Here is a 25,254-nt window from a genome sequence, read left to right as displayed (position 1 = left end):
TTATTTATTTATTTTTATGTATTTTTTTCATTTATTTATTTTTATGTATTTTTTTCATTTATTAATTTTTTAATATTAATATGAATATGATCAGTTATCAATTATTAATTATTTCCCAATAAAGTTGCGACAGATTGTAATATTTATCAATTAATAAATTCTTTGCTATATAGTTTTTTTTTTATAGCAAAGAATTTATATTTCCCAGCTCGATATTTTTAAAAATTGTAAAAACAAATGAAAAGTTATTTCAACCATTCTAAAATAGAATAAAGACTTAAATGGATAGAGATACACGATAAAAAATATATTCAAAAAATCGGAGGCAATATAAATAAGCATTCATAAAAAAAATAAATAAAGTATTAATAATCTTTGTTCCAGTTGCCCACTACAACAAATTGTTGTAACTGCTGCTGTGCATAAGCAAAGCATTGGTGACCTAAAACAAGGAAAATTAAAGGATAAAACTTTGATTATTATAGATTCCATTTACCATCTTCGGAGACTAAATATCTATTTAATATTTATATTATGGTTCAGACCACCTCTATTTAACTAAAACCGTTAACTGAATTAAGAAAATGTTTATCAATTATTAATTACTATAAAACTTTTGAGAGCAAGGTAAGTAGTAAAGCACTAGCATATTCTAAAAAAAAAAAAATCAAGTAAATATTCAAGTGTGGTGATGTTAGGTATAACCAAAAGTACAAAGGTTAATCTATATTATTCAATGAGGCTGATCTCATTATTGAATGAGAGAAAAAAATAAATTATTACATTGAATTCTTTGAATGAATTTTCATATCAGATAATCTCCGAATGACTAGAAGATAATGTAAATTAATCAAGCGCATAACTACATTTCACGTCAATAGAAAAGAGGGAATATTTAGTAGCATTATATTTAAAGAAGAACAGACAAATAGAAATGGAATAAATAAATAAAAATGTCTAACAGCTTATGAAAGTCTTTGAAGAAAATGTTTCGCCTATCTCATAGGTCCTGGGTTAAAGTACAGTTTCTAGGCCAACGGTTGTGCAGTGTGGTGATTTGGTATTACTCTCAACAGCCATATTTTCCCCCAATGTAATATTACAACTCTATAGAGCCTGGATGAGCCGCAGGAGGATCTCAGGACCTCGGGGTTGAACTCACGATTAACTAAATAGAATAACTAAGTGCTCACAGAGCCCCCAGCTCAAAACATTAATGATTCAATTATATGAATTGACCAATTTTGTTGAGCGTTCTACCCCTTACTATATCTGCCTACTCCAAGATAAAATCAATTTAAAAAAATACCTTAGAATATAAAAGATCTATTAATTGGAGAAGTTTGTCAGGGGGTGCGGTCAGCAAAGAACAACATAAATAAACAAAACCATATTTATTTATTTTATGCCGACGTTTCGACCTGAGTTTCAGGTCTTCATCAGGGCTATAGAACAAAAGAGATAACAACAACATTTAGAGTAACATACAATTGAAAAGGAATAGTATACAAACAAATTTAGAATTATACAAAATATTGAATTAAATCATAAATGATAAAAAATTGATAACTGATAATTGAATAGTACAAAGTTTTTAATTGATTGATATTGGTGGAATTATATGGTAGTAAATTGAAAACAGTGACAGATGAAATACTTCTTACCTACATGATATTATATTCCATCTGTCACTGTTTTCAATTTACTACCATACAATTCCACCAATATCAATCAATTAAAAATTTTGTACTATTCAATTATCAGTTATCAATTTTTTATCATTTATGATTTAATTCAATATTTTGTATAATTCTAAATTTGTTTGTATACTATTCCTTTTCAATTGTATATTACCCTAAATGTTGTTGTTATCTCTTTTGTTCTATAGCCCTGATGAAGACCTGAAACTCAGGTCGAAACGTCGGCATAAAATAAATAAATATAGTTTTGTTTATTTATGTTGTTCTTTGCTGACCGCACCCCCCGACAAATTTCTCCAATTAATAAATCTTTAATATTCTAAGGTTATTTTTTTAAATTTTTAGATGTTATGTAGTCGTGAGGTCAATCCTGAGGTCCTGAGATCCTCCTGTGGCTCATCCAGCCTCTATATAGTTGTAATATTGCATTGGGGGAAAATATGGCTGTTGAGAGTAATACCAAATCACCACACTGCACAACCGTTGGCCTAGAAACTGTACTTTAACCCAAGACCTATGAGAAAGGCGAAAAATTTTCTTCAAAGACTTTCATAGTCTGTTAGACATTTTATTTTATTTATTTATTGACCGCACCCCCCGACAAACTTCTCCAATCATTAATCTACGGTCAACTATCTACACCTCATTATAGAAGATCTATTAATTCATATGACATATTTCCTGATTCAAATGAATAAGATTGGAAATACAGTGTATGATAACAGTAGATAAATATAAAATGCAAGCCAGGTATATGTAAGCAAGTATGGATTACGAATAATTTATTTATTTCATAAAATTTTATACAAATGAAACAAATATTTAATAAGTACCATCGGCACAGCTAAAGTTTTAATTACAATCATTACACATTACATCTTTTTATTAGACATTTGTAAAAAAAAAATGTATAAATTGAAAAGTTTATGCTCTTAACTTCCTTTTTTCAATATTTTTTATTATCTTTTAATCTTAACATTTTTAAGAGAACAGTGTGGCCTAAACATTCTGCTATGGGCCTGAAACAGAATGGGGAATAAATTAGCTATAGTTGTAACAAATAGCTAAAATTATCATGGATACGATATTTATATATCAATGGTTCATTCATGAATAAGGGTCGTATCCATGATAATTTTAGCTATTTGTTACAACTATAGCTAATTTATTCCCCATTCTGTTTCAGGCCCATAGCAGAATGTTTAGGTCCCACTGTTCTCTTAAAAAAATTAAGATTAGAAGACAATAAAAAATATTGAAAAAAGGAAGTTTCAACTATAGCTAATTTTTTCCATTCTCTGGCCTGAAATAAATTCGAATTAAATTTACTTGATATTAATACCATGTGATTGTTCTCGTAGAACGAGTGTTTTTTAACGGTACTTCATAGAATAAGAAAATTGCGACAATTTTAGACTTTTCGGCCTACATCGTCAACTCTTGATAGCAATATTGTCTATTTCGTAGAACGAATATTTCAAAGAATGAGAAAATATTGTGCCAATAATGTCAACGTTTAGAAAGCTGTATTTTGAAAATGAAATGGAGGTAAATTAAAAAAAACAAAACTGTAATCGATTTATTCAGGCCTCTGTTCCATAATGAAAGATAATTGTATTAGTTAATAGTACAAGTGTAGCAACTAGTGTGGTAATAATACTAATACTTATTTTTTTCATTATAGGGATGACTATTAGTGATATTACAGGAATTAAAAAAAACTAAAGTACAAGTTACTATTGTACAAGTCAGTGTAATTGAGTTAAGATAAATCTACAAGACTAATAGAGTATTAGTTTGTACTTTATTATGAAACAGGCTCCTGGAGTTACCTAAAACCAATTGAGACAAAGACCCAGAACTCGCTAAAAAATATAAATCTAGTTTCTCAAAAGCAAACTTTATAACAAATGAAAGTTTTACTGATCATTCCATGGATTGTATTCTATTAATCGAATGATGAGAAAATTTGATTATTAGAACATATAAAAAAAATTATCAAATATAATATAAAAAGTAAATTAAATATTTTACTCCAATAATAAATACAATAATTGTAACTCACGCGTAGCTGAGGCACAGTGTAGAGCACACGATCTTCCCTTCCCTGATAGAAAAAGGTAAGTGTTGGTGTGGAGTCCATCATTTCGATCCATTATCAGGATGCTACGACAGAGAGATCAAGCATACCACACGTAATACTTGATTAATTTGGAAAACATCGCGTACATGTTTTACAAGCGAATTCGCTGATTTAGATCTGAAACAACCCTACGACAGTTAACGTACAATCAATCGTACATGCTATAGACACTATCGAAAACAAACACTTTTTCTCGTAACCTTTAGCCTGATGACAAAACATAATGAATATTTATGAAAAATTTTGATAAGAAACTGTTGACTACAGTGGCATAACTGAAATCCAATGATATACAAAATACCTCCTTGATGGTTATATTATGAATACTGTAAGAGTTATCAAATTGGTTATAGCCTATCACAATCTTGGTTATCATGGTAATGGTTTCAACAAATCGCTTTGACCTTGAATCGTTTTAAATATTGCCTTCCCAAAGTCTTGAAATGAATATTACGAGATTTCAAAGCGGGAGGAAATAAAGAATACTTGAGTGATACAACATTACAATAAACGGTTATAGTTGGGTTGTCTATAGCCGAGAGAGATAAATATCTTAGCAACCTCGTAACTACAGCGTCGCCGGTTTGGTCTCAGGGGGGTCGACTTTTCAACTTTTCTTTTGTAGCGGTCCTACGTAATAAGAACTTGACCCCCACTGTGGTTAGAATAGAGTAGTAATCTCTAGAGAACCTCCTCATCTCCCCTCTCTATATCAGAAATGACTAGGCACAAATAAACAAGAAACAAGATAAATAAAAGTGTTTTAAAGTTAGACTTGGGAAAGAACGAAACAACATATGATACGTTTCCATGGCAACCATAGCGGTATGGAAGCTAACCTTACAATGAGGTTTGACCCGTGGTTAGTCCGTGAGCTTTCTACATAAATCTAAATTTCGCGCGCTACAGAACTTAGGTTTATTTGACTACCACAATCATATTCTCGATCTAATCAACCACCATTTCTCGTTACTTTTCGTATATGAAGAATTTTTTTTTCTTATTTATTTTCACATACAAATTTTTATTATTGTACCTAGATCTTTTGATTTTTGAAGAAACCATAATAAGAAAGCCATGTTAGTTAAATAATAAAAATAACAAATAAAAAATCAAATTCCCATTTTATGAGTCATTCGTCCAAACACATCCGTTTTAACGACTGTTTGTTATTTTATCTTTCAAAGGCATCCTTTTTTAAAACTCTATTGGAACGGCATTGTGATTTTAAGGGCTAACCATATTACAATATACGATTATGGTTGGGTCGTCTATAGCCAAAAGATATGCCAAAGCAACTTCGAAACTACAGCATCGCCAATTTGGGTACGTCCCAGGGGAGTTGACTTTTCAACTTATTTTGTGGTGGTTCTACGAACTGAGACCCCCACTATGGTTAGAATAGAGTGGTAACCTGTAGATAACCTCCTATAAATTAATTAATTAACTTATTCTTGGATTATTACCTTCAGCTATTATCCTGGTATCCCGAGACAGATACATAGCATAATAATAGTTAGTAAAAACTTTTGATTTTTGAATATACCGTTACAAGAAAGGCATGTCATTTAAAAATAAGATCAAAGTTTCCAATTCAGGTGCCATTCCTGCAATGTCTTTTCAACGCCTGTTTCTTGTTTTATCTTTCGGTCATCCTTTTTAAAATTCTATTGGAACGGTCCTGTGATTTTTATGTCACAGTTCATCAATAATATATACCGTGACCTCTCTTCATCAACTTCTTAAACCTTCGTTAACTAAATTTTTTATTTTATACATGATCTTTAAACATTCTTGAGACTGGTACTATTGCTTATATAAAATAAATTGTATCCAATTTTAATCTCAAACAATTTTTATTTCTTTACAAGTCCGACGTTTTGAACAATTCGCCCATCCTCAAGAAGAATCTTAAATACAATTTCGGAATCACATGAAGTTTAAAAAATTTAATCAGGCTATTCTGCCTAGGTCAATAATTTCAGTCCAAAAATATTTTTTTCAATTCTTCACATTAAATTTCAACTTTAAAAAACAGTAAAAAACATTTTTACTATTATACGTTATCAAAGGTTACAAATATTGTTGTGATAGAGTATAATAGTGAAAATTGACCGTGATTAACAGTTTTATTTTAATATGAAGTATTGACAAAATGGGGTAATTTTGGACTGAAATTAATGAAGTGGGTAGAATATCCTGCATAAAGCTTTTTAAAATTGATGTAATAAAATAAATAATAATTTTAAATATATTTTTTCAATTTCTTGAGACTGGTAATTATTTATTAAATAAATCAAAATTGTATCCTTGTATAGTCTCAACAGATACTAGGAATTTAAACCAACATTATGCAGAGATTTTAATCAAAATAAATTTATGAAAAATAATTGGAGAAATTTTATTATTATTTACAGTTAATTTTAATATGAATTTTGGTAACTGGAATAAATATAAATTGAGACAAAAATGCAATTTAAATTAAATTAAAAATAGGGCTGACCTGAGTGAGTGGAAGGTTATAAATAGTTTGTTTATATGGTAGTGATAGTATGGATAAATTGAAAATTGAAAGTTTTAAATATTTATGAATTTTAGAAAGTAGGTAACTAAACATAAGCTTAGGTAAGCTTATTAATAATAAATATGACTCTCTAATAATTGACTTTTTATAGGGTGTTTTTGACTTATAATTGTTTGACTAACACAATGTTTGATCTGACCAGAATAGCCTGCAAAACAAATTTTTAAATTTTGATGTGAGGTGAGAATTTATATTGAAGGTATGTTATATTATTAGTGATAATGTTGTTGTTATAAATGTTACAAATGAATATATAATATAAGCTGTTAAATATTTAGATTGTCCCTGAGGATGGCCGAAACGTTGGATTATTGGTGGAATAAAAAGTGTTGAGACTATACAAGGGTACAATTTTGATTTATTTAATAAATAATAATAATAATAAAGGCCTAACGAACCCGAGGGTTCGCTGCCGATACCATCAAACGCTCCCTGCATACATCCAGTGATGCCCCTCCAAACCCAATTCCACTAAATCATTTAACGCAATCCTGCCATCTACGTTTCGGTCTACCCCTCGGACGTTTATCCGTAGGTTCCGTGCTTATTTACATTTTAGGGATCCGCTCGTTACTAAGCCCTACAACCTTACATGCCCATCTTACACGCCGCAATGCTAATTGTAATAAAATAAATACCTAAAATAATTCTAAGTATTGGAAATATTTATAATTGTACAATTTAGCATTAAATAAATTATGAGACTAAGATATTTTTTTTAAATATTTATTTTCTTATTTTAATTTGTTCCAAAATAGTTTCGCTTCCACATAACCCTCTAACAAAGATAATTTTTGTATCTTGCATCTGCCTCCAAACAAACAACGCTCCGTGAACAGATTATTTACTTTTTGGATTTGCTGAGCCGAAACAGCCATAAAAAACACTGTACACTGTGCCTCAAAGGCTGGGGGCCACGTTGGATATTCAGTAGTTACAGGTGAGGAAGAACTGAAATACAAACTTCCAGAAGCTTGTTCAGTCTTCACGGGAGAAGCCTATCCCACTTAAGATACTCTCATGAACGTTTGCAATGCTGAAAATCAACAAATCATTATTGTAATAGATTCCACGAGTGTCCTATAAGCAATCAATAAGTTAGCAACTCAAAATCCTGTAATAAAGGAAATTAAAAATCTATTACACGTTTCAGAACATATAATCGATAGTCTTCATATGAGTACCCTCGCATTGTGGTATAACTGGCAATGAGTAACTACTACTGAAGTTACTGGCACACCACAAGTAACTATTACAGAGATGATCCCAAAAGAAGACTGGGCACATCAGTTTCGCACTCTTGCTCAAGAAATGTGGAACCGAAATTGGGAAACAAGCGGTGCTAAGCTATTAGAGGTTAAAAGAGATTGCACTCGGTGGAAAATCTCCAGTAGGAAGTCAAGGCGAGAAGAGGTCAGAGAAGAGGATGTTCGTTACGTGGTCTAGGAACCACCAATGAGTGTAGGCTGCCAAGCCAGAAGAATGGTAAAACACGTGCTATTGGAGTCCACCCTCTTCGCTACTCTCAGGAAACAACTCATGATAGGAACAAGCCTGGATGAGATCCTTCAAGACCGAGAAAATGAAATAGAGAAACTGGTAGTTTTATATTAGGAAATACTATAAAAGAATATAGTGATTGCCATTTGATCCACCAATGACCCTTATAGGTAGAGGTGGAATAAATAAATTTGTTTATTATTATTTTTTTTTTATTATTACAATTACAACTATTACTCATTGCCCAAATTGGTGGCAGATTATAATCTTATCAGTAAATAAACTAATTATTAGTTTATAATCATAAACACTTTCTTGAGACTGGTAATTTTTTTGAAAATAAATAATTTAATTTCTATCCATTTTAGTCTCAAAACACTTAATTTTTCTAACAAGTCCGACGTTTCGGCCGGATTCATCCTCAGGGACAATCTTAATACAGTTTTGCAATTATATAATTTAAAAACTCTAACTCCATCCAGGCTATTCTTCGCAGGTCAAAACAATAATTTCTAATTAGTCAATATTCATTTAAAACCAAAATTAAAATCATTTATCACTGTCACTATTCCTTAAAAACTTTATCACAACAGTGTAAAATAATAAATAAATTTGTTTATTATTATTTTTTTTTATTATTTGCATGAAAGTGTACAATTACTCATTGTACTACTATTACTCATTGCCCAACTTTGTGGCATATTGTAATCTTATCAATAAATAAACTAATTATTAGTTGTAAAAATAAAAATTTTAGCTCCACATTATCATTTTAACTTCACCACAATCCAAGCCGTTTAAAGTTAAATTTCCCCATTTATTAGTATATTTTTTAATTGCATTTTTTTATTATATATTTATATAAGCATAAACTCATATTTAAGTAAATATGTTGTCACAAAAAAATGCCAGCTCTAACTATAATTTACCATCCATTTTAAATATCGTACAAAAAATTAGAATAATCTAAGAGCTCCTGACAGAAATTCAAGTTTCAGTTGTTTTTTTTCGTACCCTTCATTAAGAAAAATAAAAATACAGTTCATACATGAAATATATTATGTGTGTATGTATACCTTAGTGTGTTTTCTCCTTTTTATTGCCCTATGGTACTATAAGGTGTTCATACGAGTCCAGTTAAGATAGTATAGTTTAGCTGTAGGCTATGGCTAACAGCGTAGAATTGAAGGAACGTAAAGGAACCGTTCGGCTGGTTTTCAGTTTTGATACAAAGCCCTCAAATAGAAACAAGTTATCGTAATTAATGACTCCGAGATACATCATATATATAAAAAAAGTAAAAAGTCTAACAACTCTAACCCTACGAATGGGAGGCGAGAGAAGCAGATTTATTAGTTTGTTTACTGCAAGGTTCGTTCTCAGGGGGCCTAGCTCATATTGACTCAATTGAATTGATTGACAGTACTTGTTTCATTTCGTTATAGCTTTTAGAAATATCACAACAATTTACCACAATCAATATGAATATTTGTTTTGTTTTTTTCTTTTCCCGGGGAAAATTTTGTTTATTGAAATGATAGATCCTTTGTTAAACGTAGATATTATATGAGGATAAGATTAGAGGTGCGGTCAATGAAGAACACAAATAAAAAAATATATATTAAGAAGATAAAAGATAAAGTAGCTATATAACTATTATTGGAAGAATTTGTTTAATGTAAGTATTATTTATAGGAAATATAGCGTCCTGTAATATAAGCATCGTTAGCAGCGCCACTCAGGGTGTAAAACAAAGATTCTAGTGATCGCTGTGAGAATAGGTGGACGCGAGAGAAGAGAGCCATTTTTGTCTGGAAATCAGAGAAATCATATTTTCTCATACTCGCGTAGACTTCAGGAAGCGGTTCTCTGACTAGGGACGGGAGTCAAATGGAGAGAGGAGAATAATGAGAGAGAAAAAACTGCCTTGCCATCACTTGTGTGAGTTTACTCCAAATAGTCTTTGTATGAAGCATGCCTTCACCTTAATGCCAGACATACTTCACTTTTGGTTGGCTGGTTGGGTTTGAGTGGACTGTATAATTGAAAAATGAAACATGATTGAATGAAAAATAAATTATATTGTTTATGTTACAAGTGGTGTAGGGGGTGGCCGAAAGAAAACATTTATGATTAGATGGTTAGTAAATTTTGAATGGCTGGGCTATGGAATTGTAGATAATGAGGTGCTTGATGATCATTATTATGTGGTGGTGGTGGATGTTAATTATTGCCAGATGGACTTACTTCATGCTTCCTTCTTCCCTCCGCTTTTCTATGCCTCTCTCCCCTCTGCTGCTGGGAACTACTCCAGTAAATCAACTCACTCATGGTAGATATTATTAATGAGTGAACAAAAAGAAGGATGGCCTTCTTCTCTGGCTGAAGACAAGATGGCTATCTCATTAGTCTGGGTTGCTTCCCACCACAGAGAGCGCTGGAGGAGGTTAGTTTTGAATGTTGGCCACTTGGGCGCTAGTATATCCTGTAGGCTGTTATATGCTATAATGTATTATAGTGGCCCCTTCAATTCAACCTTTCGGTTACCGTAGGTTACACGGAACAGTCTTTCTTTACCAGCTGAAACATGATCTTGACGCAATTACATCAAATCCTCAATATTTACAACCTTCAATGGCTTAGAAACAAAATTTATTAACCTAACCTAATAGTGTAAGAGCACAAGGGAGAAAAAAAACATTAACCTCAATTTTTATTACCTTAACAAGTAATAAATATGTATAATTACTAGTCAAAACTTAAGAATCTGCCAAGTATAGGTAGGGAGAATACAAAATGGAGGCTGTTTCAAAACGTTAAAAAAATATTAATTTTTCATTCGGAGCTCTATATCTTTAAAAATACCAACACTAGAAAACCTAAGAGAGTAATATTTAAAGTAGAGTAAATTTGCTAACATATGACCTCTAATAGACCTATTTACAGTCGATAGTTCCCGAAATATAGCTTTTTAAAAAGCAATGCATCAAAAAAAAATGCACTGAAAATCAGAAGTTAGTGAATTTAATTATGATATTTGTTAAAAGTAATTTACTGTGTCAAATATAATAAAACTACTATTCCAACGAAGATAAAGGTCATGAACTACTTTATAGCTCATTAAACTAGCTTTAATTTGAGTGCTGAAAGACAAAAAACACATTGAATTGTTTTCGAGATATAGATTTCTCAAAATAAATTAACTAACTACTGATTTCTCAGCTCAATTTTTATGAAATGTTGCTTTTTAAAAAGCTATATTTCGGGAACTATCGAATATAAAATAGCTCTACTAGGGCTCATATTTTAGAAAATTTACTTTACTTTAAATGACGTTCTCTTAAGTTCTCTAATGCTGCTATAGTTTTAAAAATATAGAGCTCCAAATGAAAAAATATATTTTTTCTAATGTTTTGAAACAACTGCTATTTTTTATTTTCCCTACCAATACTTGGCAGACTCATCAATTTTTACTGGTAATTATACACAGTTTTCATTAATGTAATAAAACAATTGGGGTGAAATAACTGTTGTCTTTTTCTACCTGGCTCTTGTACCATAACCATATTTTCTTTTGGCCAACCCATATAACCATCTACCTTGTTCAATAGATACCCGATAAGTTTTATCTTATCGACGTCCTACGATCATGTAAATTGCTCAATAGATTCTTTTTTTTTCACTTTGGATAAATTTCTTTCAATTCAATTTCTTACATACAGTCCACTCATAATAACCCATTCTAATGTAAAGTAGCGCCTGCCCTTAAGTTAAAGGTCCACTTCATAGAATTATAAGAAGATAAAAGAAGTATGAATACATAGTAATATTAAAATTATGAAAGAGGGAAGAAAAAGATAATAATAAATATGAAAATCGAGTTATGTAAATATACGAACAAAATAAGAAAAAAACCCATATGTAATTAATTAATCCTGTAAGTACAAAAAAAATTAAATAATTCAAATATAATGGAAAATAAAAATGGCTTCTGGTCTGTTCTATAAAAAGCGTAAATAGGCTCATTCCATAGGAATATTTTTCTTAAGCGTGTTATAATTTAATATAACTGATAATTTATTCTTACTTAATAAAATTTAATTGATCTAAGAGTTGATTACTTACTGATTCATTTACGCCTTCCTTCACTTTCACTCACGATCGGTAAGGAAGCATCTCACAAAATTATAAAAACCCAAACATAAAGCAGGGTCCACACTATGCCGCGGTAGGCCGGGAGGTCTGACCGGGCGGGCTAAGCCGGTCGGGCACGTTCGTCCACACCGAAACGAAGCCGACCGGGTTATTTCTACCTTATTTTATTATTATTTTAGTTTCAACACTAAGACTGGTGACTTCATTGAAGAGTACTTTTTAGAAGTTTTTTTAAAGTGTTAAAGTGTTTTCAAAATGATTACCGACTATGACGTCGCTATGTCAGCCATGGTTGTGGTGATATTCGCTTTAAATAAGCCTCCAAAAAGACGTCAAAGAAGATTTTAGATTCGCCCGAGCCTTAGGAGAGGAACGCAGATATACATGGCTAGCGAATTTTAGAGGTTTAATTGTAACTGAAGCCGCTCGAGACGTCCCCACTCTATATTTTTGTTCGGCTCGGCTCGGCTTCCTTTGATCTGTACCGACTTTATGCGGGTTGGAATCGGCACGACCCGGGCCGGCATTTTCTAACCCGGCAAAGCCGCCCGGGGCGTCTACATCAACACGGCTTAGCCCGCCCGGGTCAGCCCGCCCGGCATACCCCGGCATAGTGTGGACCCTGCTTAATAAAATGTAGAAAGCTAATGTAAAAAATATATTGTTTTGAAAAGATTGTCAAATGATATAACTAAAGCCAAACTTCCTTCTTTTGATACATCTATATTCTTTTGATATATCTTTAAAACTACCAACACTAGAAAACCTAGATACTCTAGAGAGTAATATTTGGAGTAAATTTGCTAACGTGTGACCTCTAATAGACCTATTTCCCGAAATATAGTTTTTTAAAAAGCAATGTTTCATAAAAAATGCACTGAAAATCAGTAGTTAGTGAATTTATTTTGAGATACCTATGTCTATTATTATAATATATTTCGGGAACTATCGAACATAAAATTGCTCTACTAGGGCTCATATTTTAGAAAATTTACTTTACTTGTGAATGATAGTCTCTTAAGTTCTCTAATGTTGCTATAGTTTTAAAGATATTTTTATTTATTTAATGAGATTTACAACTCTACAATAATAAATACAATAAGTAAATATGTTGTATGTTTCATATACACTTGAAAATCTTGGGAAGGAACCACCCATTGGAGGTACTTCAAGCATTAATTTAAATTATAAGGTCCCGTGGCCATCTTCTTTTCAGACACCTCGGAGGATTATCAGGGATTGTTAAGGCTGAGAGATTAAGAATTAATGGTCCTGGATACAACTACTTTGCAAGAATTTTGGGCAGTCATTTCAAAGCGAATTGCTTCTTCAGGAATTCCCGACGCTATATTCTACTATTTTAAATTTATTATAATTCATATTTTTAATCAGAATTGAAAACAATGAAAGATAAATTTAGGATCCAATGTACGAAACAAGTTCGATATAAGAATAATTGACTTGTTTTTCAACAAACACAAAGAATACAAGTAGTAAAACCTAGACTTGAAGTTGTGCCAAAAGCAGCCCAAAGTTCTTATAGATATAGAGAATATATAGAGAAACATTCTCTTAAAGAGAAAACCAAACTTAAAACCATGAGAAAAGGAAGAGAGAGTATCTTAATATAATACTACATACTGCAATTATATTAAATTTTTCAATAAAAAACTTCGGATTTAATTTAAATATTATTTAGTGATATAAACAATATGCTGTTTATAAAATAATATTTAATTATTTTCTTACTTAACGATTAATATGTACAACGATTATTTAGAAAAAATGTATAAAAATTAATTTATTAACTCCATATTAATTATATTATTTAAATTTATTATTGCCATTTACATATAAATACATCTAGTAAATTTGATGTTAAATTTTAATGGTATAAGACAGGCATGTAGAACAATTACCCATTGTAAACACTCTAATAAAATTTCTACATTAGAAGATCTCGAGGTCATCTTCATTTCAGCCCCCTCAGAGGATTGTCAAGAATGGAAGAGAAAGCTAGGTTAAAAACTTTATTATGTTTGGGTTTTTAAAATTTTATGAGATGCTTCCTTACCGATCGTGAGTGAAAGTGAAGGAAGGCGTAAATGAATCAGTAAGTAATCAACTCTTAGATCAATTAAATTTTATTAAGTAAGAATAAATTATCAGTTATATTAAATTATAACACGCTTAAGAAAAATATTCCTATGGAATGAGCCTATTTACGCTTTTTATAGAACAGACCAGAAGCCATTTTTATTTTCCATTATATTTGAATTATTTAATTTTTTTTGTACTTACAGGATTAATTAATTACATATGGGTTTTTTTCTTATTTTGTTCGTATATTTACATAACTCGATTTTCATATTTATTATTATCTTTTTCTTCCCTCTTTCATAATTTTAATATTACTATGTACTCATACTGCTCTTATCTTCTTATAATTCTATGAAGTGGCCCTTTAACTTAAGGGCAGGCGCTACTTTATGGTAAAATTATTTAGTGCATAAAGAGGATACATTTAGCTATAAATTGTGTAATATCTGTTTGAAAGGTAAATACAATTCTTACAAATTAAAATAAATATCATCAAAACGATTTGATTATTTACAAAAATAGCAGATTAGACTTTATTCTATTACCTCCAATAATGAACTATTGTAATTGACAAAAACAGGTGCGGTGTCTGCATAATATAATTTCACTTAGCAGTCAATTTTAAGTTGAAATTAATCGTCGCTCGTTTTTAAAACGGTATTTCCAAATTATTCAAAAGAACAATACTTCCCCCAACTAATTTTCCAAATAACCCTAATAATCTAACTACTAACCTTTCATTACATTCTTATTAAATGTTGCTTTTAAAAATGCTATATCTCGAGAACTATTGGACGTAAATAGCTCAAATAGGGCTCATATTTCAGCAAATTTACTCTTCTTTAAACAATGTTCTCTTACGTTTTCTAGTGTTGTTGATAATTTTAAAGATATAGAGCTCTAAATAAAAAATTAATATTTTTTAACGTTTTGAAACTGCCACCATTTTGTATTCACTCTACATATACTTGGCAGATTCATCAATTTAGACTGTTAATTATATATATTTTTCATTAAAGTAATAAAATAATGGGGTGAAATAACTGTTTTTTTTTTCTTCCCAGCTCCTGTACTAGTTGGTGGGAGAATTGCAACTGATAGATCTGGTAGACATGGGCTTGGACGGACCTCAATGGATGGATATAGAGAAGGATTTATGATATCGGCATCGAACCTTCGGGTTCACCCAGTATTTATTATTATTACTATTATTATGGAGTAATCAAATATTTTAATTCCTTTTCTATCATCAAATAATTTCTTTTTTGGAATGAATCATCACTACATAAATATGTATTTCATCATTAATGTTTTATATGAATTGTATTTTTTTGTTATTTCATAGGCTGATTTATTTTCGATTTAATCTACTTTTATGTTGAACTTTGCAACTATATTGTTGTAAGTATAGTAAAGGATTAAAAAATTCATCATGAAAATGGAAGGGCTCGTGTGTTCATCAATTTAAGAGGAAATAAAAGCGGCTCTACACTCAAATCAATATAAAACGGAAAGTACTAGTTTAAATGAGAGCCTGTATATAGGTAGCTAAATATATTTAGCTATAAATATAAAATAATATATATAATATATAAGGTTTATAATAATTTAAATATTTAAGTGTTAATTAGTTTTAAAATAACTTTTAACAGATTTTATTCAACAAATACATCACATATACTCAAATTCCTGTAATAAGGCAATGTATAGTTTATTAGTAGGAAAGAACTATGAACATTGAAGATGAATAAAATTGTGAGAAAATTGACCGGTATTTCTTTTTTTAAGATAGAAAATTATGAACAGAGTAGCAATATATAGCTGTTACTTCCAATAAAGTCAGTACTTTACACCAGTTCAAGTTTGTTAGATCTTATTCCTTCTTCTCTTTTTTGACATTTTGCTTTCGCCGATTCTTAACTGGTGCCGAAACCCGGGAACTTTAGATACCGGAATAATTTTTTCTTTTAAGAAGAATTTTTGTTGTTGTTATTTTGTCACCTTTAATATTTTCCCCTCTCATTTTTTTAAAAAATAATGGCTGTTAATGGCAACGGTATCGTTAGACAACCAATCTTGAACCAGGTAGCATTAAATCAAAATGGTGTCAAGAACGTATCTCCCACAAAAGGAAATCCTCCACCCCTTGAATATCCTCCACTACCAGTCTCTCTTGCAGAAGAATACCTAAGGATTGAATTGGCGAAAGAGCTAGGGAAGTTTATTTATAGAAGTTTATACTTTCTTTTCTTTTTCAATAATTATAAATGACAACAATTAAATAAATAAAAAATTAACAAATATAGTTTAGTAAACTATATAGTAATATAGTTTGGTAAAAATAATGATTATACCAAATAACTTTGATATAATCATTATTTTCACCTTTTTACTAACATGAGATATTGTAAGATAATAAAATAGAACGTAGGGTTTCTGTTTATGATATCGCAATGGATCTTCATTGGAATTCCAGGTAAGGTTAATGATAAAAACTAAATTTATTTTAGTATTTACTATTTATATAATAATTTACTAATTATGCATTTTCCAGGTCCAGTGGTTCATATATGGCTGGACTAACTACTTTCGCAATGGCTACAAGAGTTAGGTAGGCGACACCGTTCCACTATAATAAACGGTAACGAAACCACAGGCAGTACCTCTTGGGTGGTTTGCAAATCTGCCATTCATTAGTAATTACTAGGTCTTTAATTGAGTAACACAAAAGAAAAGTCGTATTTACGTTTTTATTGATTAGCACAAGAAGGAATCACAATAACAATTGAATTATTACAACATATGTTTTATAAATTTTGGAAGGTTAACTGAGGTACTACTAATGTGTATAAAAATTAATCAACTTTGATTTAAATCAAAACTGCTACAAATTGAAAATGTTCACTCACATTTTACGTTGTTGACATCAAGGGACAGATTTATAACGTGTGTATCTGTTTTTAATCAAGTTTGTGTTAACTGCTGATTATATTTTTGAGTAAAAATATTGACACGAATAATGTCAATCTAAACTTAAGTAGAGGATGAAGGTCATGTAGATCACCGGTGGCAGACAAGTCCATCGTGATGCCAATTTTGGTTTGGCGTCGATCGCTGCTCGCAATGTCTGGGGTGGAATTACATGTACCATGGACTTTCAAGCGATTGTAGAAGATAAAAGTTTCAAGCAATAGTTTCAGACATATTTCATGTGGATCAAAAGTTAAAAGTAATCATTCATATTATTTTAATTCCCCTGGACGTGAGTTTCTTGTCCCTTTAAATAATTTAATACAATAATTAAATAATTGTTCTATATACCGTAAGCCGTATATTTGTATTTCAATAAGATTTGTACTCAGAGAGCTATTAATAGATTAAAAAAAAGTCATATTATTTTTTCATGATATATTTTCCTGGCCCAAAAAAAAAATAAAACGCGAAAGTGAAATACGAGGAATGAAATACAATTATAAGCCATACTGTGGAGATATAACAACAAATTTTTCCATATTTACGAACAACCCATACATTGCAGTTGATAAATATTTTCAATTGCATTTTAAGTTTGTAAAAATCTACCTTGAAAAAGAGTCGGTGTTGAGAGATGCCCAAGGAATTAGTAATTATTATTATTATTCTATGGGAACAATAGACCATGGAGGCCTAAGTCCTCGCGCGATGTATTTCCCAATATTAGGAGGTAATATTCCCAGTATTAGGAAATATATCGGGCGTTTTTTCGCAGGGTGGGTTCGTCACTCCCACGCCTATTTTTTGTGAGTGCCACCCATTGGCTAACTGGCCTCACAAATGCCCGGGGGAGTCTGTCAGTGAGTTTTGCATTATTTTGTGCTTGAAAAAAGGGGATTCGATCCGACAACCTGTGGAATGGTCGACTGACGCATTACCACGCTGCTACCGCTGCCCCAGGGAATTAGTAATGGGCTTTGAAAATGCTGCCCTCTAGTGAAAACATGAAAGCTGGGAGTTGTTTGTAGCCATATTGACCTGTAGAGGTGAAGAAAGAGCTGGCACGTTCTAAGAAGGCCACTTTTTATAAATAGACATGAGTGAGTAGAACTTCACCATACTCAGGCAAGAGAGGCGGCGGAGCCAACATGAGAAGAAAAGAACCGGAGAGAAACCCGTCGTCCATCCTAACAATTAAAGAGGCCTCTACATGTTGGCCAAGTCGTTTCGAACCCAGACATGCGCGAGCATGTGGATGGGTGGCTTGGCCTGGCTGGTACGAGTTGGCCTAAGCTCGTTGCCGATTCGTCGAAAGTTGATTTTTTAGACACAGATCAAAGGGGGTTCGTGAGAACGCTTGTGTAGCATCTCCACCATTGTTTTTTGTTTAGTTGCAACTGACAGCTATTAGGAAGTTAAAGGTGTTTGCTGTTACTTTTTATAATAAGTTTTATATTTAATCTTCTTTATTTATATTTAATTTCATTTAATCTCCTTTGATATTCTTTTTTTGGTAATAAATATAATATAATCCCAATGCAATGGCTGGAACCACTTGTATGTCTGCCATGCTTGCCTCTCTGAAAAACACTGACATGGGGTTGGCCCGCTCTTTACCGAACATTTGTACAAGCATTTGATTCGGGGTGAGCGACCAACACGTGGATCCGCCTTAATCCAAGTATCCTATAATACCTACCATAATTCCTCGTAACACATAGCAATAGTCAAATTAATCCAAATTCTAATAATTTTTGTGTAACCCTTTTGGCAAAACAAACACAATCAAATGTTTGTTTCTCCTAATATGTATATTAGCGGAAATTGTACATTTTAATTTATTATATTTAGTTTAATTGTATTTGATTTTTTTAATTTTTTTCTTATTTATTATTAGAAGTTAGACACCTTATGTTTTATGATATGACATATCGTTTTATTTTATTTGATATATTTTTTAATTATTGTTGTTCATTTTTATCTTTCCAAATTCATTATTTTCATTATATTTAATGATGGTTTATAATTTCATTTTTAATTTGAATTTTACTCTAAGGCTCTAAAGCCTAATTTTGACGCCATTAATATTAATCTAAAGGAATCCATGCCAGAATAAATAGAGAAAATATTATCAAGAGTGACCAAGGTTCATTTCTAAATTCTCAAAGCTTAAAAATTAAAAAAAAAAACACGGGTTTCATGTTCTGCAGTAGTACTGACTGGCTGTTTCTTCTGAAGGTAGCCTGATCTCCACTCAACTATTTACTGATTATTTTTAGGAATAAAAAGTTCCTGAATAATTTTATTTTATTTTTAATAATTTATTTATTGATATTTACAACTGTATACATATATACACATCAAGTAAATTAGCTGTAAGTGATATTATGGCATGATACAAACATTTGAAGAATTTACCCATTGATAGAACTCCAAAAATATTTCTAAAGGAGAAGATCTCGAGGCCATCTTCTTTTCAGATGCCTAGGAGGATTATTAGGTAGTGAAGGAGAAGCCAGGTTAGAAATAAGTGGATGGGTGGTTGAGAAGTTTGTTATGAAAGGAACGGTATCTGGATCTGGCCAAATCGGCAACATATGGAACATTGAGGTCCTGATGGATTACTTGATTTGTGACAAAGTAAGGAGCATTAAGGATTTTACGAAGGATTTTGGACTGTAAGGATTGGATTCTGGAGGAATTTGATGGTTTAGTGGAGCCCCAAAGCTCATCTCCGTATGTCCAGATAGGCCTTATAATAATCATGTAGATCAGTCTTTTGTAATGGATTGGCAATTTAGATCGTTTGCCTAGTAAATGTTGCAATAGTCGGAATCTACGAGCAGTTTCTTGTCTTTTTAGTCTTGTATGAGGATTCCATGTCAGTCGTTTGTCGAGATGTAGTCCTAAGTAACGGATCTGTTCGACCTGTAAGTGGGGTATTATTAAAGAATACTGTAGGGCAAGAGGTCATGGGTTTACGTCGAAGGGTAAATGTGATTTCCTGAATAATCTAGTTTTTATATTTCATCCACGAGGAAAATAAGATTATAGTAATTTTAATAGCGATGTAATCCAATTACAGTTTGAAGATTATTTTGGATATACACATCACAGGTATGCTACCCTTCATTAATAGTAATTATATAAGCTCATTCATATTAAGCAGCGTGATGCGAAAATGTAAAACGCCGACTTGATGACAAAACAGGACAGAGTTAATTAGCTTGGAAGGTCAACAGAGGCAGAGGATCCCATCACGTTTGATAGACCGAAAGAAAAGAAAATGGCGAGCCGTGGCCTTAATGTAACTATTAGTGTCTACGCGAGGCCACCAATCTTCTTGCTACAGCGAATTCCATTAACAGAAAAAAAATGTAAAAATGGAGCTAAGCATAAGACCTGTGTGGTATTCTCAATTGGAACACAAAAATAAATAATATTTATAATTATATAATTTATAAGTTATATTCCTACCAGGCATAATAATAATTTTATTAAGTAAACCTAAAATCAAATAAAACAAGTTTAATGTCAAATAATATTGGCCATACATATAACTATATATTATTTATTTTGGATTTTATTTTTAGAATGTTGATTATATAAATTTTTCAAATTGTCGAGGTGAAAAAACTTCTAAATAGAATATGAACTATTCTATATTTTGATTGTATAACGTGGATGGAACAATTATCCCCCCATATTCATGCACCTTTTTGCACATATTGCATCCTAATATTGTAATAATTAAGTTATTCTTATCAACAATTTTTATCTATGTTCTATGGGTATATTTAAAATTCTTGTCAATCATATTTACCACATATATGTCATTTTTTCAATTTACATTTTGAATTCGAGTCATACTCGTATATACTTATCGTTCAAAATTGTTTCATAACTACATTATTTAAATTATTGTCATCACTAGTGGTGCATTGATCTATCTATGTTGCACAAACCAATGCTCTATATAAGACATTACCTCTTTGGACCATATCAACATGTTTTTTAATCCAATAGTGCAATTTAGGTTAGAAATTATTATTTTTTACGATTGGAAAATTTTATTCCTACATATTTTCCCCGAATTTATATAGACTGGTCATATAAATATAAAAAATCACAGATTTATCGTCAATAAACATATATTTATCGTCTTAATTGGGAGCGGGTTGCTCAGTGGTAAGGACTAATTCCAAGAACCTGGGTTAGAATCCATAATAAATATTTTCTGTTTCACTGTCGCTGTGTCAGCACTTTGGATTCTTGAGCCATCCGAGGGGTCCGTCCACCCAGCCCACCCTGGGTAAAAATATGGCGGTCAAGCGTGATTCTAACCAAATCAACACCTTGCACAACCGTTGGTCTAATAACGGTATTTCCTAACAAAATACTACACCCCTGATCCTTTATGGGTTGTAGCGGTACAGATTTAATTTTTTTAATAGTGAATATACATTCCTGGTAGTAGTCGCAAATAAAATAGCGGCGAGGAGAATGTTCAAGGATTAAAAAAGGTCTCCAAAGAAAGAGGCCTAGAGTGGAGATGCATATCTACGAACAAACTCTAGCGAAAGGAAGTATAATGATTTGAAGGCTCCAGCCACATACATAGAAGCAATAATTTCCATACCCCAAATGCACCAGCCGTATATAAACGGGCTGCGTTTAGAGTTGGGAAATGAAAGCAATATATTACTTTTACTACTTTCGGTATGCTCCTAAAACCAATTCCTTGAAATAAGGTGCCTATCATCTCTTACGTTTTTGCCTGAGATCTCTCACTAGGTAGTATTTGATTCAATAAGGAGGAAATAATAAGTCTCCGCAAAACCACCTCTTATGGCCCACTAACCTCACGCCACCTTTTTAAAGCAATAAAGGGTTAGGAAAAGAAGAAGAAGATTGTTATAAAACTTAATTAAATAAAATAAAGGTAAAAGATTCAAAATATTTTTAATTGGATTATTACAAACGAAAAATAATTGTGAGATAGTCATTTTACTTACTTATTAAATTTCTAACTTTTTCCCAACGTTAATTCTATATAATTCCCATTTTGTACATATATTTAATTACTAGATTATCAAATTGTTGGGGCAAGGGGCGTTTCGTAAATGAAAAACCAACCTCAACCCCAGAGAAAAAATTGTTTGCTGGTTCGGGTGATATAATAAAAAACGGAGGTCCTGAAATGAACCATATAAACACAAAATTCTTCCCGCATCCAATCGTTACAATCCAAAATCCTACGTAAAATCCTTGATGCTCCTTATTACGTCACAAATAAACTCATTCACAAAGACCTTAACATCCCATTCGTTGCAGATTTGGCCCAAAACAGATATGCGTCTTTTCATTCCAAACTCCTTAACCATCCTAACCCATTAATTCTTAATCTTTCATCCTTAACAATCCCTGATAATCCTCCCAGGCGTCTGAAAAGAAGATGGCCACGGGACCTTCTAGTTTAAATTAATATTTGAAGTACCACAAATGGGTGGTTCCTTCCCAAGATTTTCAAGTGTATATGAAACATACTACATATTTACCTATTGTATTATTTTGTACAGTTGTAAATTACAATAAATAAATAATAAAAAAAACAAAAAAAAAACTGTTGCTTGTTATTACAAAAAATAAAATAAAAAGTGTTAATTGTGAAGTGCAAAGAGAAAATATTTCGATATATATCTATGAACAAAAAACAAATCAATTTTCTTTACACAAGAAATAATGAGTAAATTAGAAACAAATTAAAAAAAAATATGAAGTTCGGTGAAAGAATGGGGGAAAAAAGTCACTCACAGTAGGGGGTCGATATGCTTATATCGATGCTTCTCATTTCTACTCTCATAAGCTGTGGTTGTTGAGACGATATGTGAGGTATGCTGACCTCCTGACTGCCGACTCTAGATTCCAGGACTCTAGCCAGCGGACTGTAGACTCTATTATCACTCCCCGTATACAGGCCGTGTTCTCATTGCAGCCTGCAATGTTGTTGAATGTGCCGAGTCGGAGCGATGTATTTGTATTATACACGCATCATAACAAACTTCCTTAACTGTTCCTGATTTATTCTAATTTAATTTTAATTACAAAAATTAAGACTGAATGGTTATTAACAAAAATAAATTAACTTATGATTAACAAAAAATAAAAACCACTTGGAAGTATAATGAAATTAAATTAAAGAAAAGAAAAATACACTTTTGGGCTTTAACACAAATTTATATATATTTTTCTCTTTAATATGATTGCATTCTCACACTGATTTTTTCTTCTTGGATACTAGCATTATACATTTTCTTTCAACATTATTACTGTGCTTAACGTAAATGTCGATGGCTTACTTCACAGTGGTGCTAAGTACACCTGAACTACAGAATAAATGTAAATTATAGTTATAACTCATTACAAAAGACTGATCTACATGACAATAATAAGGCCCATCTGGACCTACGGAGTTGAGCTTTGGGGCTCCACTAAGCCTTCGAATTTCTCTTTTCCAATCTTTAAAATCCAAAATCCTTCATAAAATCCTCAATGCTCCTTATTTTGTTACTAATAAAACCATCCATAAAGACCTAAATGTTCCTTATGTAACCGATCTAGCCCGAACCTGATATTATTCCTTCCATAATAAATTCCCTAACCACCCAAACCCACTGGTTTCTAACCTTGCTTCCTCTCCTATTCCGGGCAATACTCCGAAGCGCCTGAAAAGAAGATGGCCTCGTGACCTTATATTGTAAACTGTTTTTAGAGTTCTACTACTGGGTAGTTTTTCTACATGCTGTATCATCTCATTAGGTCATTATGATCAAATTTACTTGTTGTATTTTTTATACAGTTGTGAATATCAATAAATAAATTTAAAAAAAAAATTATAGTTATACAATTTGAGCAAAGAGTGGTACAATTTAATGAACAGTTGTGTAATTTGTAAAATACGGTTAGAACCGACAGGGGGTACTCCCGTAATGATTTATAAATAACAAGTTGAAATATGACAAAATTTCATATAAAAAAGTTTAACTTAATACCACCACACATATGTTAATCATTTGATATTCTACAACTTTTAATCTTTTTAGTAATCAATGTTCAACAAATCAATTAAACTATTTTATATACCTTTTAAGCTTCAAAATAAGAATAAATTAAAAAAAATAATCCTATCAGTGTTGATCCGTAAATCCACTTAGCTATTTGCCTGCACTCGTCGATCCCTATTGAAAAAAGATCAAACATGAAGAGGTTACATTGAAACTGCGGGAGGTGAAATGTCAGCACGAGTGATTCAGAGGAACTGGGACAGAAATAAAAACCCACTTATGACTTCGCCCAACAGGTTCGGTAGAAGCAAGACCATCGTAGAAGTAATTTAATTACAGACTGTGATACAACACAGAAATAGAATGCAGCAGAATTTCTTAAATCCATTTATTTAAATGTGTTTTGACTATTAGGATCATCTATATTACAGTTAATATATAACAATAATTTATACTTAAATCGAACTTAAGTTAATTAACAGTCCAAATTATTTAAATACACACACTATACCTACATTTTACGATAGTAGAATACAAAAAAACGAAAATACTGTTATAAAATGTTTTCATCATCTATTAGATGTTAGGAGAAATTTAATTTCTTATGTTTTATATACTTTATATTTATTTTTTCCCATTAAAACATATATTGATTACTTTTGTATATATTATTAATTTTATATTATTTTTTATATTTATTGATCCTTTTCTTAGTATTGGTATCTTTTTAGAATTATTACTTTTAGCCTCAGGTATTTATTTATTTTATTTTATTTTGTGTATTTACGTATTACAGTACTTATTAAAATTTTAATATTTTATAGTTATAGACGACCATGGTGGGTTTTTGTGTAGATCTATTTAAAATGTTTATATAATTTTTATAATTTGGACATAATTGTGTTTTATGTTTGATAGGAAAAGAGGAAAAAAGTTTTAAAATTAAAATAATGGAAAAATTAAACACGATAAAAAGAAAAATAAAGACAAAAAAATTAAAATATCTAAGAAAATTTTTTTTTAAAAAATATATAA

General features: G+C 31.2%; 1 protein-coding gene across 6 annotated transcripts in view; it reads right to left on the bottom strand.

Annotated features, from left to right (window-relative positions):
* Window positions 1–25,254, bottom strand: part of LOC106677142 (anoctamin-7) — a 384,257-nt gene that overhangs the window by 142,705 nt on the left and 216,298 nt on the right. Inside the window, exon 1 of one of the 6 annotated variants that reach the window (XM_067051979.1) lies at window positions 3,766–4,371. The exons of the other annotated variants lie outside the window; for them this stretch is intronic. Within the exon in view, the coding sequence (XP_066908080.1) occupies window positions 3,766–3,846 (81 nt within the window). The 5' untranslated portion in view covers window positions 3,847–4,371. Of the gene's footprint in view, window positions 1–3,765; window positions 4,372–25,254 lie in introns of those variants that run through there. 6 annotated transcript variants of the gene reach the window in all.

This window comes from Halyomorpha halys, unplaced genomic scaffold (genome assembly GCF_000696795.3).
Source record: "Halyomorpha halys isolate HHAL.00 unplaced genomic scaffold, Hhal_1.1 Scaffold88.1, whole genome shotgun sequence".
Classification (NCBI taxonomy): Eukaryota; Metazoa; Arthropoda; class Insecta; order Hemiptera; family Pentatomidae; genus Halyomorpha; species Halyomorpha halys.
This window is presented reverse-complemented; position numbering and strand designations above follow the sequence as displayed.